This window comes from Phaenicophaeus curvirostris, chromosome 12 (genome assembly GCF_032191515.1).
Source record: "Phaenicophaeus curvirostris isolate KB17595 chromosome 12, BPBGC_Pcur_1.0, whole genome shotgun sequence".
NCBI classification, from domain to species: domain Eukaryota; kingdom Metazoa; phylum Chordata; class Aves; order Cuculiformes; family Cuculidae; genus Phaenicophaeus; species Phaenicophaeus curvirostris.
Window position 1 is genome coordinate 9,259,809 of NC_091403.1, and position 14,797 is coordinate 9,274,605.

The 14,797-nt window shown below is 44.8% G+C and overlaps 1 protein-coding gene across 3 annotated transcripts in view; it reads left to right on the top strand.

Moving 5' to 3' along the window:
• Window positions 1-14,797, top strand: part of NTRK3 (neurotrophic receptor tyrosine kinase 3) — a 211,941-nt gene that overhangs the window by 141,526 nt on the left and 55,618 nt on the right. The window contains exon 13 of one of the 3 annotated variants that reach the window (XM_069867256.1): window positions 1,186-3,843. The exons of the other annotated variants lie outside the window; for them this stretch is intronic. Within the exon in view, the coding sequence (XP_069723357.1) occupies window positions 1,186-1,304 (119 nt within the window). The 3' untranslated portion in view covers window positions 1,305-3,843. Of the gene's footprint in view, window positions 1-1,185; window positions 3,844-14,797 lie in introns of those variants that run through there. 3 annotated transcript variants of the gene reach the window in all.

Sequence of the window (14,797 nt, forward strand, 5' to 3'; positions counted from 1 at the left end):
AATGGGTGTCTGAGAAAGTAATCAGGAGCTGATGCCTGAAGACAAATGCATGGGGTTTTTGTGCAAGAACTTGCAGGACTTGGCACAAAAGCTGATATAAAAGAGGAGTTCAAGTCACGAAGAAGGAAAATACAGGCTAAACATCAGAATGTGTTCTAACAGTGAACTAAGTTGTGCCCTCCTTTGGTAGGACCTTTAGGAGAAGGATGTAGGACTGGATGTCTCAGCAGAAGGATTCTGTCCTGGAACTTAGAGCCAGGGTTCTGCAAAAGGTTTGGTCCAGAAAACTATTCTCTGACAAGTCCTGATTATTTGCACTTATTTAGCTTCAGATAATAATGTTCATACTTAATAGTCATTAACATCTAATAATTTCTATATTAGAAACATGCTAGTAGTGCATTTCCCTGGCTGAGACATCCCAAGGCAGGAGCATTATAAAGAGATGGTTGATGCAGCCCTTGAAAATGTTATATTTGCCAAGAAGTTCACTGAGACTGAAGGAAGGAGTGTGCCTATGTTCTCTACTCCACTTATTTTTCCTTTTTATTTGGCCAATATTTCTGGCAAATCCTAAACCTTCAAATTATTTCAAAAGTGGTGGGATTGTGTAAGGAGAAGATACCTGCAGTGTGCAAATTTTGATATAGATGGGACTACTAGGGCTAAGGAGGTCTATGGGATCATGACAGTCAGGTCTCCCCAGCCTTGCAGTGGCACACTTCAGCTTCAGAAATATTAAGCCAGACTACATAAATTATGAAAGAAATGTAGACATAGGAAGGAGTCTCTGCTTCCCTCACTCAGTGCCTAAGGAAAAGATGAACTAGATAGGAATTAGGACTTTTCCACCCCTGATTGGTTGGGAACCTCTAGAAAAGAGTTGTTCCTGGTTCTCTGTCCAGACTGCTTGCATGCCCCTTGTCCTCAAAGCACTTCTGTCTGCATACACCACGTGAAATAATTGCCTGTTCTTTATGGAAAGACAGAGCTAGGTAGTCCTGCCCAGAGAGGGCGTTTTGGCTTTAATTTAATGGCAGCCATTTGCTGGTTATTCATTTGGTTCTTTTTTAATAATTACATGTGTGTCGATATCTCTCTCTTTTTTTCTAGTTTTGCTCTTTTTTGTTTTTTCGTTTACTTTATTTTGCTTTTTTCTTTTTTCTGTTTTTTTTTCCCCTTTAGGTTTCAGAGAAATTATGTTGAATCCAATAAGCCTCCCTGGACATTCCAAACCTCTTAACCAAGGCATTTATGTTGAGGATGTCAGTGTTTATTTCAGCAAAGGACGTCATGGCTTTTAAAAACTCCTTAAAAGTCCCTGTTCTGATGTCAAGTTTATAGGCTGTGCCCTCAAAATGGTGGGAAGCAGTAAGCGTGGTCTGTATGGATTGAGGTCTCCTCCTAATAGAACTCTACAGCCCTGCCTGTACACACGTTAAAGCCTACTGAAACTGTGGTTTTCTGTCACCAGATAACAGGGTTGTTCTTTTCCTCCAATGGTCGCTGTGTTCGTTAAATATTCCTGCAAGGCACAACAGCAGCAATGAGAGCAAATAAAGAGAATTAAAACCCAATTGAAAGGAGTCATCCTAATAACACAGTAAATAATTGTACTTTTGCTTTAAAATAAAACACAAAACAAAACCAACCAAGCCAACCAAACTGACATCTTTAGTCATGTCCTCCCTGCTTGGAGTTTTCCTTGTAAGCTTGTGTCTTTGCAACACCCAGTGAATGCTGCCATCACCTCTTATGTGGCACCACCATGGGAGGTCTCCCAGAGCGAGCTGAGGCGGAGAGCCTGGAAGAAACTAAAGCAGAACGAAGACTTTTGGTAAGAACAAAGGCAGCCCCGCTCCCAGTTCTTGCACAGAAAATAATGTTGGAAGGAATAATAATGGAAAGAAAAAAAAAATTCTTAGTTTGACAGGAAGAGAATGTGGTTATCTTTGAAGTGCGCATATTCTAGGAGGCTTTTTCTGTCTGTCTGTCTGTGTTAGAGCAGATCATTGGATCTGACTATATTGTTGTCGTACTCTGGTCTCTCCCTGCTGCTTGAACGATGAGCTTTATTTGAGGAGTTCCCTGGACTTCCCTCATGGATGAAGAATCCATAGCACAGGAGGGTCCTTGTCCTTGCCAGGACTAGGGTAATAAGCAAAGTGGAAAAAGCATACCAGATGCACACAGGTCCCAGTTGCTGGGCCTTTTCTAGCCCCCTTTGCTCTCCCCTGTACTCAAATCCAACTAGAGATTGATTGTAACCTAGTTGTGTACCCAGAACCATCAGCTCAAGGCTGACTGAAGAGGAGGAAAAATTAAGTATTCTGTTGCTTCTTCTCTGGCATAAACAGGAATATCGATCCTGTTCTCTGGCTGATATTCATATTCTCTCCCCCCTCCCTTCCCACTTTTGTCTTACTTCATCCAAAGCCTCTCAGATGGAAAAAATAGACCCTTTGATCCTGTCCTCAAGAGAAGCCAGCTGCCCTCATGGCAACTTGTAGGGCTTTCTTTGGACTTTCCAGATTTCATGTGTATGGGAAATACAGATTTGCTCACACATATCAGTGATAACCTATAAGCAAGGCAGATTTTCTCTAGAGGGAGAAAAACCTTCCAAAAGCTTCAGGTGTGGCCAGATCCTTTTCTGAGAGGAGTATTGAACCTGGAGCTTGCTCACCAGCCACTCAGCTTTGTTTGCCTTCTTGGTGGCCTGAGACGACCTTATCACATCAGGGATGTCTCTAAATCACCAGCCCTAAAGGGTCACTGCCACTGGAAAGAGTCACGGTCGCACTCCACCAGAACAGGGCAGAAGCCTCAGAATGGGATGTTCTGCTTCATCCTGCCTTCATGGGTGACCTGCATGAACCAATCTGGAGCTTGCCAGGAGGTTTTATTATCAGCTTTCCCGTAGGGATGGCCCTGGGAATATTCCATTCTCTTGCTTCTTCTTCTGGTTTATTCACATAAAAAGGTAAAGTGCAATAGAAGAGTACAGGAGAAATGGTAGCAGACTGCTTTAAGTTAATGGACATGCCTTAGGGGGCATCTGCATTAGGATGAGGAGGCCTGGCTCAGGTTGGATGGCTTCAGAAACCATGACCAAAACTCCCAACAATGTTTCCTGCCCGCATCGGAGCTGGAAATGCAAGAGGTGCACCACCAGAGAGGAGCTGCGGCCATGTGTTATTGACACCTCAGTTCTGCAGATTCACAGAGTGAGGAGGAGCTTTGCCAAGCGTGTGAATCACTGGGTGCTTGTCTGAACTGAATTTCCTCATCTCCTGGAAGTCGCCCACCTGACCTGGGGATGTCTTGTCTGTCTGAACTATCTCCTCTCCTTAGCACTGTTCAGGGCACTCTGCTCTCAACTGTGTGTATCAGTCCTAGAGATACATCTGTGGGCCTGGACCAGAAGCCTATATCCAAACACCCTAGCAGAGGAAAGGTTGAATTTTGCAGCTCAGGTCCGTCTCTGCTTAGAAGAAATCCTCCGGACCGTACAGCATAATTTAAACAGTTCTCCCCACTGTGATCAATGTCTCAATTTGTTTAACACCAATTAAAGTCTCCGGTTCCTCACTGCTGAAAAAGAAAGCCAGTCATGGCTGTTTGCAATTGGTGGCTTTAAGTAGCAAGTCTAAGGATGTTTTTTTAAAATTTTATTTTATTTTTAATTATTGTAAATCATTACCTCATTTTCTGTCAATGAGACTCCTCCATCTTTGAGCATTCTTATCTTGCCATAACTATCATCCTGTGCTAATGGGAAATGGGACGGTCCCTTTTCACAGAGACTATAGGGGTGTTCAATGTCTAGTTTCTTAATAAACACTTTATTTTCTAACGAAACAGATGCATCAGGTCTCTTCTTTGAAGACAAAATAAAGAAATGTTCAGAATGACATCCTATAGTCTACTTCTTCATGAGATGGTCCATGTGTGGGGAGTCTGGTTTGTTTGCTTCTTTGGGGGCTGTGGAGGGTGGGATTTACAGTTGTGATGGTGTAGCTCAGGTGTAGCTCATCAGGCATAAAGATGTTTTCTTGCCTGAGAGCTTAGCAGCTGCTGGTCTCAGTAGACAACCTGTTGTTTTTTGTGTCTCAAAATGGTGGTATTCTCAGGAACTAGGTGGTACTGTTGGAAGATGGTGTCAGGACTTGCCAAGACAAGTTTCTATACTTAGGGGAGGGAGTTTTGCTTGGACTCTTATCTCTCAGGCAGCTTGATATTGAAAAATTCGTTCTGTCTGTAGTGTTTTTGTTTCAGAATATGCTGTTGCTGCAGGTCTCCCTGCTTGGCTGTGCAAATTTGTCTCCTGTTGGGTGTTGCGCTGTTGTCCTTCATCAGGGACAATTAACCTTCTATTAAGCTAGTGAAGATGTGTGTGGTATAGAGACAGTGGGGTACACGAGTGTTGCGCTTGGGTACCTCATCAGGAATTCATCTGAGGATGGTTGGTTGCTTCAGGAGTAGAGAGGAGCCACTCTGCAGCATGTGAGGCTTGGCATGAGGATGTGGGTTTGTGGCTGTGTCTTAGTAACATTAATGGGAGATATCATTTATGTGCCTTAAATCTGTGCCAACCTCCAGGTGACTGTGGGCATGAAGCTGGGAGTGTGTTTGAGCTGATAGTGGTGGATTGGTGCTGTAACCGTCTTAGAAAACCTAGTGAGAGTTTTGATGAGCAAAATAGAAACATGTTTTTCAGCAACCTTCTGTTCCTGCGACTTCCTGGCAAGACTTTCAAGCAAATGTCTCAAAACAATGCAAAGAGTGAATTTTTGCATGCTATTTCCTTCTAATGAGTATGCCTCTAGAAGTGATCGGGTGCTGTGGTTCACAGGATTAAGTGGTGGCTGAGATCTTTCCCTTTCCAGGGATTTCTGTGATTCTTGAGTAAAATGTTTGTCTCCTGACATAGGACCTTACACACAAGATGGGCTTCTGAGCTGCATTGAATTTCATCCCTATTTCCCTTTCCTTTCTGAGATGTGGGAAACAAACATAGGTGTTGGAATCCCTGTGTTTTCCTCCCCACCACTCCAAGGTCTGTTATCAGCCCAGAAACATGGCAAACAGGGTGTTGATTAGCCAAATATTTAGACTGCTGCTATGGTCAGCCTTAGTCTGCCTTGCTTTGTATTTTAGGACAACTGATTCCTTTTGTATGAGTTCCCACAATGTTACCTGCTGCTTCTAGTTCCCAAGGATTCAGAGATCACTATGCCTGTGATCTCTGATGTGTTCACAGGGGTTGGACACTTACTTGTCCTTGTGCTTGCTTCTTGGTTGCTTCTGTTGCCTGATGTACTGATGTGAAGGCTCTGTGCTCTTTGAGACAGCTGGACCATGAAATGATACTGCTGTCCTGCTCTTCCTCCCCATGCTGGCTTCAAATGGCTCTTGAGCTATTTACAGCACTTATTACTGAAGAAGCTTGGGGTACTGCTTTGGTAGGGCGTAGGCAGTGGTACGTATCAGCTCTTTCTGAAAATCACAACCTTGCCTTCTTGATTCTCGTAGCATGAAGCCTGCATGTGAACAAGCAGAGAAGCGAAGTTTTGTTTCCTTGTGTTTTGACTCTAAAAAGATGGAGTCATGTTTCTTGGACTTTTTGCCTGGAGTGAGTGTGATGAGCATGGTATGATTCTGGCACAATACTTCTCTGCATGATGGAAACAACACATGGTCTGGTGGGACTTGCTGCAGGCAAGTGTTTGATGTGTGTGATGCTGTAGGTCACAATTGGGCTATATTGAGTCTCTATAGCTGCTTATCCAAATTGCACAGGATGTGTCTTGATGGTTTTGCTGCTCTTTTGTTTATTTGGATGTGCTTTTAAAGAGTCAACCCATTTTTTCTATAGATAGGGGAGCTTTTCTGAAGATGATGTTTTTCTCTACAATCACATCTTTGGCTTTTCCAGTCTGTATCTGTGATCAGGGTGGTGGGGTAGAAGTCCCAGGAGATGTGGACAGTTAGAAGGAGGTACTTCTGCTGCTTCAGCAAACTGCAGCAGCACATCACTGCTCTGCTCTGATTTGTACCCAGAACAAGCTGCAGGTGTTCAGGGTTAAGCCCTGGCATTAGCAGAGGATAAAGGGGCCTAGACACAGTAGTGAAGCTAAAAACCACAGGTCTGGAGGAGCAGCAGGAAAATAGCATGCAAGAAATCAATGCTGAGCGACTTCATTTTTGCTTAACATTTTGAAGCGTTTCTGGTGTGGTTTGTGCAATAAGTCAGAGTCCTTATTAACTGTGTATTTAGCAGTGCCTGCAGACCCTAATCAATTGGCAGGAAAGTTTAACAAGCTGTGGGAAAGTGCATGCAGCTGCTTTGAAGGGGAAAGAGCATGACGGGTGACCAGCACACAAAGAGCTGGAAAAGGTACTTTACCTTGTGAGGCAACAACATATCTTCCTCTGCTGTTGTGGTGCATTTTGCTTTGCGTTTATCTTTTGTGGTTTCTCCTATGTGTGCCTCTACTCTGTTCCCAACAGGCAGGCTCTTTGGTGGTGCCAGCGTGTGGTCTGATGCCACAGAGCTTCAGCTGCTGGCCCTACATCTCCGATGGCCTGAGCTTGTTGCACCACAGGGGTGCACTGCAGGCCCTAGGACATTCTACCCTGTGTCCACACCATGGGGATCACAAGGCTGCTTTGCCTTGACCCCTAAAAATCAGTAGATGAAGCCCAATGATGTGCCTTCCTTTGTGTTTCTTGTAAATTTACATGTGGGCAAGACACAGAGGGCTTAAGGGTGCAGGTGCAACACCTCTCTGCTGCTGCTGGGAGCTCAGTTTGGTTGTGTCAGTTCCTGACATAATTCTTTAGTTCCAAATTTCACCTCCTTGGATATACCACTGGAGTTTTAGGGGTTGTTTGTCTGTCTTCCTTACTGAGATTTGGTAATTAGTTTCCAGAGAAGTGGTAAGTGCCTGTTCTTATTGAAGTCAATACAGAGACTCAAAAGAACGTTAACTGAGCTTTTGCCAGACAGTGCTTTGAGGTGGACTTCAGGCTTTAAGTTTGTCAAATTAAAAGCTAGAATAAATCCCACTCCACGCTCCCAGCCCTGGTAAACAAGTGCAGGATGATTTCTTCACTAGGTCAAGATGATGGTATCTCCTGCTGTAAAGCAGAGTGCAAGTACAAGACAATTATATTTGAACTTTGATATTAATTTTGAACTTGTAACTGCTGACTAATCCTCAGAAATAAATTTTGGTTGTTCTCTACAAAGCAGGGGGATTCATTCCAAGCACTGGTTAAATTATTCGCGCTGCTGTTACTGAGTCATTTGTGACCTGTACTCGATTCCTGCAGATGGGTTGACTTTTCGTAGGGATTTGACTATGATTTCAGACTATTTGGCCTTTTTCCTCTGAGGATTTGCTTCAAATATTCAAATTATATGACTGGCTGACTGGTGCTGCTTTTATTCTCAGGTTGGGTAAGTGAATGTTTCAGACAGGCAGCCAGAAATGTGATATGCAGAGATGGTCTTCAGTAATTTGGTATTTGGGTTTATCCTTAACCCCATGTTTCTATTTCATATCTTGGGACTGATACCACCCCACCAGGTCTGTCCGCTGGTAAAAATCCAAGCAAACCACTGGTCCCCAGGCCCTTTGGAGTACTTCAGGGTTTTTTTTTTCAGAGCTAGTAGTCTTCGTGGCTCCAGCCTGAATTCTGGGAGCAGCCTGATCTGATATTTATGTGGGTCCCTGTGCTGATCACAGCTCAGCTCGTGGTCAGCCTCCTTCATGAGAAGTCAGAAGGAGCCAGACTGGAGTTGCATTAGACTCAGTAAACTGCCAGGATGTCTGAATATGCCGTGGTCAGGTCATCATTATCTCAAGTGAGTCAGAGATGTGTCCAGGCTGTTTATTAAGATAATTGGGAGAGGGGAGGAAGAAGGGAGGGAGAGGGAGAGATGTCTGTAGACTAGACTGGTGAGGCAGTGGAGTGCATAGTTGCTCCTTCCTTGGTAGCGTCTGCTCCTGTTCCCCGTAGACTGCTAAAGGTGGCTGCAGGTTTGCTTTGTGTTTCCTAAGACACATTTATTCATCAAATGGTGCCAGAGGGGGTTGCAAGTTTAAGAGCATTTAAGCTCCAGTCATATGCTCAGCGCTGAACAACTCCAGAGGTACATGTCCCCCAAAGCCATCACATCTCATAGTGCACAGACGGTGCAGGCAACTGAGAAGGGACTCGCCTAAAGACAGGTAAGTGTCATTTTTCTCCTTCCAGGGAGCTATTGTGTGTAATATGCTGAATGCAAACTTCTTGCAGGAATTATTTTGATGGATCTGCTCTAAATGCATAAAGGATAATTGACTGCATTAGACAGTACTCGTGAGAAACTCTCAGTCTCTGCTCAGGAACTAGCTGGGGCTCTTCTGGCTGGAAATGCTGTAGATCTGGCACTGTATCAGAGCTAAAAACCGGAAGACCCAAATGCTGCTGGAGACAGGGGTTAATTCCCACTGTCCCTCCTGTTTCACTGCCTAGGTCAGGGCTGGTTGCAGGGGGATGCAGCCAGGGTGCCAGCAGGTTTAGCAGAGCTGTGAGAGGTGTTCAGCATGGGTATTCCCTAATTCAGAAAGCTCAGGAGCACAGAACTGGAAGGGTGGCTGCTTGATGATAGTGCAAGTCTCTCATTTGCATCAATTATAAGCAAAAAAGGCCCTGGTGTACCTTAATCCCCCTTTGCCTGTTGCCAGCAGACTGTGCATTACAGATGGATCGCCTCTCTTGCAGCCATATGAATCGCTTGCCACTTGATCCCAACAGAAGATCTGTTTAGCCACAGCTTCAGAGGAAGGCAAGAAAGTCCCTGACAGTGCATATTGGATGAAAATGCTCTCCTGTGGCTAGACTTAACGTTCAGCTTAAACCTGTTAACCTCAGAGGGAACCCCTGGGAGTTGGGTACTGTTCTGTCTAGGTCCTAAGGCTCCTCTGCGTGTCTGTAATGTATGAAGCATCTAATCTTGTGCCAAGTTTACTCCCGTGGATTCAGTGGTGCTGGCCTGAGCCTCAAAGAAAATGGACAGATTAACATCAATGGAGTCTTACAAGGGAAGAATATATTTCATCAGAAAAAGAGAGTCACTTTTAGGAAACAAAGAAGACGCTTTAGCATAAAAGATATTGTCAGGTACACCCAAATGGGTAAGGATCAGTGATGTTCCTTCTAAGGAAGAAAAGTCTAAGGCTCCGAGAGCAACGAATTGTGGTGATCATGAACCATAGATGCAGCATAGACTGAAACCTGCCTCTTTGATCCTGAAAGGACCACTGAAAACAAGTGGGCTACATGGGAATATATTTAGGTGATCCATTTGGAGGGATGGTTCAACCTTTTGAGGAATGTCTGTGCTAGTAATTCATAGCACTGTGAAGCTCAGGTTTGCCAGCTACCCGGGCTGTTGGCCTGCCAGCACAGGGATGGAAGCATCCCATAGGTTGCTAGAAATGAGCTGCGGAGCACTTTGCTGCCAAGCCTGCCCTATCTGAGACCTCACCATCTTTTGCCTGTGTTTTTGCCTGTGCTGCCTTCTGAGTAAGGATGGATCGTCATGGGGTTGGAGCTTTCACTAGATCTTGCCCAGGTCCATACTTAGGTTCCCCAACAAGAAATCAGAGGATGGCCTTCTTCGGTTGGAAAGGAGGTTACTTTGACATAACATCCTTGGAACTGGCTGAAGTGATGTTCTTGGAGAAGTAAGTAGATGTTTGCTGGTTGTGGTGCAGGGTTGTGTGTATGTTTGTGTTTGTCTGCACAGTAGGAATCAAATATTAATGGTGGAAAGGTGGTGCTGAATTTCCAAGGGAAGAGACACCATCATTAAATGTGATCTACTGCCCAAGGCAGAGAACTGGAAGTCAGGATGGCACTGTCCTCAATGGATTAGGCTGTGAAATGGAGGTAAGTTTTTGCTGCAGTTGCCCTGTCTGTAATCCTGCATAAATGATTTAAGTCCCCCGCAGTGCTCCGATGGAATTTGTACACTCCGTCTGCCAGGGATGGATGAGAAGAGCCTGGCTCTGAGCTGGTCCTGGGTGTGATTCAAGAAAGCAATACTTGACGCCCTCAGCAGCAAGCACATCCCTGTGTTGTAGAGACTGAGTTGGGGTCTCCTGCACAGCTGAGCTTCAAACTCAGAACAGCTTCTGGGTCTGTAAAGAAGGAGGGAGCCACATGGGTCCTTTCCCAAGGGACGTTTCAGCCCAAGTGCAGGCATTGCACATGCTATTTCCTGCTCCCTCACAACACCCTGAATAAAGACTCTTTGTTCTAGGAGATATAGATTATATATATTTTAAGGCTCTATGAATCATTCATAGCCCAAAGATGAAACTGAGCATCAGAGGTAAGGAAAGGCTGAGGGTGTGAGGTGAGGAACATTCCATTATTTATTGTACTAAATCTTGACCTGCTAGCACCTTCTTCTTGCAATCCTGCCTTTGCTCTGGGAAGCCCTCTTTTCTCCTAAAAATCTGGAGTACTATTTCAGTAGATAATTGTAGCAGGAACCTAATCAGCTGCTTCCCTTGATGTGCAGCATGATGTGTGGCCTTTAAAGGAGTAAAAGATATGTCCTAGAAAGCATGTGAGAGAACAGCAGGGCTGCCGGGAAAGGTGGACACGTTGGCTTGGATCGAGAGTGAGAGTCCTAGGGATGCTTGGGGGTCAAGCAGGGCTGAAGGGTTAACACTGGGTCTGGCAAACAGCAGCAGAGAAAAATGCAATTGAATGACTTGTAAAGAGAGGCTGGCTGCTTTCAGACTGCACCAAGCAAAGCACTTGCAGGCACGAACTTGTGGCACGAACTAGCTGTGAATAAGGATTCCTGCTTATTTGGGGTCACTTGGTGGTCAGCATGAAGTGAGTTTATGGGTGTCAGCCTCATTCCTGGCAGCCAGATGTCCGTTGCACAGAAAACGTCTGTGGTTCCTGGGGTGGAGGCTGATGCCACTGACTAAATCCAGAGTGTGGCTGTATGACTGGTTTGTGATGTCCTGACCTCCTAGCAAAAAGAAATATTTGACATAACCTGTCTGAATAGCCCCAGAACTCACAGTCAAATAAGTGAAAACATCGGTGGAAGAGAAATTGGTTGTTTTTTCTTTGATTTAATTCTGTAATCTAAAAGAAGGGTTGGAAGTTGAGCTTTTATTTTATAAGATCATAGTTTTCTTTCTTTTTTCAGTTGTATTGCTGTAAAAATTAAGGTCCTGCCTGTCCTGATTAAATAGCAAAATGTTGTACTGTGACAACAGGAAACTATCATGTTGCTTTGTTACTGCCTTTTTAATTACTGTGACTAGTTCATTGGCAAGATTAATATTATTTCTGCTAAGGGCTGGAGGCACCTTCTGTTTCCATTGCTATGTGGCCCCAGGGCTTGTAAAATGCAGCCTTAGCAGTAAGAAAAGGTAAAGAGAACTTCATTTATTTGCTGCTCTTTATTTGTGCCAGCACAAGAGCTTAGAGGCCACAGTCTTGCTTGGTGTCTAGGATGATCCAAGTTAAAAATAAGCCCACTTCCACCCCTACTCCCTCAGAGGTTATTTTTCACATTTCAGGGTGCTGCTTTGCCAAGCAGCAGCAACAGCACAAGGCAGGGGGATGCCTGGGGTGGGGTGGGAATGGCAAGCATCCCCAGGGATAGGAGGAGGCCAAACAACCGCACAGGTTTCACCATCAGAGCTGGTGGCTGACAGTTTGCAGCAAGAAAATGCCATGATACCCAAGAAGGCTGCTGCAAAAACTGGGAGAGAAATGATTTGGAAACCTGTGCTTTTTTCTAAAGATTTTATTTTTTAATAGAGAAAGCTTTCAGGCCCCTTTTTAATTCATAATAAAGAGCAGGTTGAAAAGAAGGAGAGGGCAAATGAAGGCAGTGAGGCTTGCTAACTTCCTTTAAAGTTGGAAGGTCACCTTTAAAAATGGATGAATGCAGTGTTTGGAGGAAGCTCCAAGGCAGCAGGCCTGGGGTTCAGCGCTAGAATAGGAGGCAGAACAAAGATGAAAAAGAAGAATCTGGTTGGGATCTAGGAATAGCTGCAGAGCTGTAAGTGCCCATGTTGGACTGGAGTGGAGGCGGTGTTTAAGGGAACTCTTCTGCCCACTTTCTGAGAGCTGCTGTTGCGAGTGGTGATGTGCTGGGCTAGTTAAATTCTTAAGCTCATGGATTGGTGGTATTGTTGTGGGTGTAAGCTGGAATGTGGGATAAAATTAAGGCACTGCCTGCCCGTTCCAGATTCAGAAATGCTGAGTAACCCTAGAGATGTATTGCCTGCTCTGGTTGTGTTCGCGTTGACTTTTTCCCTTTACTGGAACCCCTTTGGGAGTGGGAAAAGAGTGATCACAATATGAGTCCTGGTAATGAGAGAAAGCTTGTGGGCTCTGTTTTTGATGATTTCCTGTCTTTTGCTACTTGGATCCACTCTGTGAGCTGGTGGAAGTCATGGTAGTACCACTGTGCCATATAGAGTTATATGAATATATTCCTTTCTCCTTACCCCATCTAAACAACATACTGGATGCTAAGATACAGCCATTTGCTTCACAGGCCTTAGTTACCTGGTTCAGAAACCAGATATTTGCCCCCGAGAGTGCACAAAAAAAATGAGGTGTCACAAGAAAGCAGCCCAACATTTGAAAAAGGAACTCTCCCCCCTTGTCATATAAGGTGCTTTCTCCCCATATTCCCAGTGCCAGCCCTTCCTGTCTTTCCTTGGAAACCATGACACACATCCTGGGAGCTGCTTGATCATGGAAAAAGCGTGTTGTAGCTCATTCATCTTCTCTAACCAGATCAGGCATATCCTCAGGGAGCTTCATACAGCCTCTGGTCCCAAAGGTTCCAGGTCTGGTACGCAAAAAAGGGGCCTGAGTAAGCACAGGGAAATGCATTTCCCCCTAACTGCTTCCAGTCAAGTCTGAAGGGTGAGGATGCTCCTGTGAAGTCATTGCGTAGTGAGTTGAGAGGACAGGATTGCAAAGGAGAAAGGACTCCTATGAATCTGCTGTTAGTTTGTAAAGCTCTGGGATTTGCTGAGAAACAGTGTCTATATGATGTTTTACCCTGCTATGTTGCTTCCCTTTTTCTGTATCTGTCCTGTTTGAAGGATTTTAGAGCACTTTTGCATTCAGTAGTCAATAAGTCTTGCTAAGGATGTAGGTTGAAGGCCATTTTCAGGAAGGGAAACTGAGGCAAGTGTGTTACCTTCCCCAGGCTGTTGCAGTTCATGAAGAAGCACATGGGAGTGCATGGTCAGACAGGGAACAGGACACCAGGGGAAGGCTTGGGACTGTGACCTGTGAGCCTGGCACGGGTCTCAGCTCTGTCTGCCCTGGGCAGATGCTCCCTATGACAGGGAATGAAATTATATTTCTTAAGGGCTCACCTAAGAACTGAACTGATTTTATATTTAAGCAGTTGCCTCTGTTTCCCACTGAGCCAAGACACCGGAGCATCAGGCACATACTATCTATTGCTTATTAAGTGGTTTAACAAGCCCAGCTAATTACAATGTACTCAAGGATTTTGTAGCTTATGAAAGCGGTCCCTGTTTGTTTGTGTCAATGCATTAATACACCAATTAAACCTTGGGGTGTGTGCGTGCTCACACAACTTAACATACAGGAAGGCATGTTGATGCTTTTCATATCAACTGGGGCTTCTCTGGCTGTTTCAGCTCCAGCTCTGAAGGGATGCTTGTGGTTTTATGCTCAGCCTTGTCAACACAGGGACATGCATCCCTTACATGAAAACATAGTTCAACCTCCCCGAGAAGTACATTGTTTTACAAGGCTCTAGCAGACGTGGGCACTCTCTGTTATTAAGGTTTCCTTCTCTCAGACAGGCCTGGGAGAGTTTCTCAGACTTTATTCTCATCTTGGTGCTGATGATACAGGCAATTTGTGCATGAAAGTGTTGTCCTCTCTCCCTCTATTAGTTCTGAGGTGTCACCAGTGAGAGTGTGCTGTCTCTGACACTTGCACTTGTTTGCAAAGGGCCTGGTGCATTTGTTAAACCGCTTGGGTAACGAGCAATCATCAGTGCACGCGGCACCCAGCATGAGTCAGTGCAGGAATGGGGCTGGAGCAGCCAATGAGGGTCAGAGGTAAAAAGCCTCCTTCAGTGCAGTTATAGTTTGGTGAAAAGAAGGCAGTTGTGGGGGGGAGGAGAAGGAGAAATGATGGATTAAAGGAAATAGAGCAGCTGTAATAAATACACTTGAAATTGAAGAATATCTAGGATACGGTGATTATGTTCCCTGCAGAGCTGAAATGCTGAGGAGGGTCTGCAGAAAGGACAGTCATAGAAAACCACTGGCCTTTTGCAAGCAGGCTTACGGGGAATACAAAACGAGTTGAAGAAAGCTGGCTGGGCTTTAATGGAGATCTTTAAGATAGAATTGGGAAGGCTGCCCTAAACATTCAGTCTAGTAAAAATAAAACATTAAAAGAAGGAACGAGAGGACTAATGTATTCCAGGCTGACTAAACAAGAGACAGAGATGGCGATGGGGCACTGCTACAGTATCACAGTGAAAGGAGTATGGAGGAAGAAGAAAGCAGGAGAAAACAAAGGGGAAAAGCCATACAGGATGCTGAGCATGCATTTCAGACAACAAGGTCCTTTTCTGTGTAAATATCTCTGAGACGCAATGAAACCGACCTCACTGCATGGAGGGTTTGAAGTTTTGAGGAGAACAAGTGAGCTGATATGGAGGATACAGAGGAGAAAGTGCTTATCTTGAGAGAGA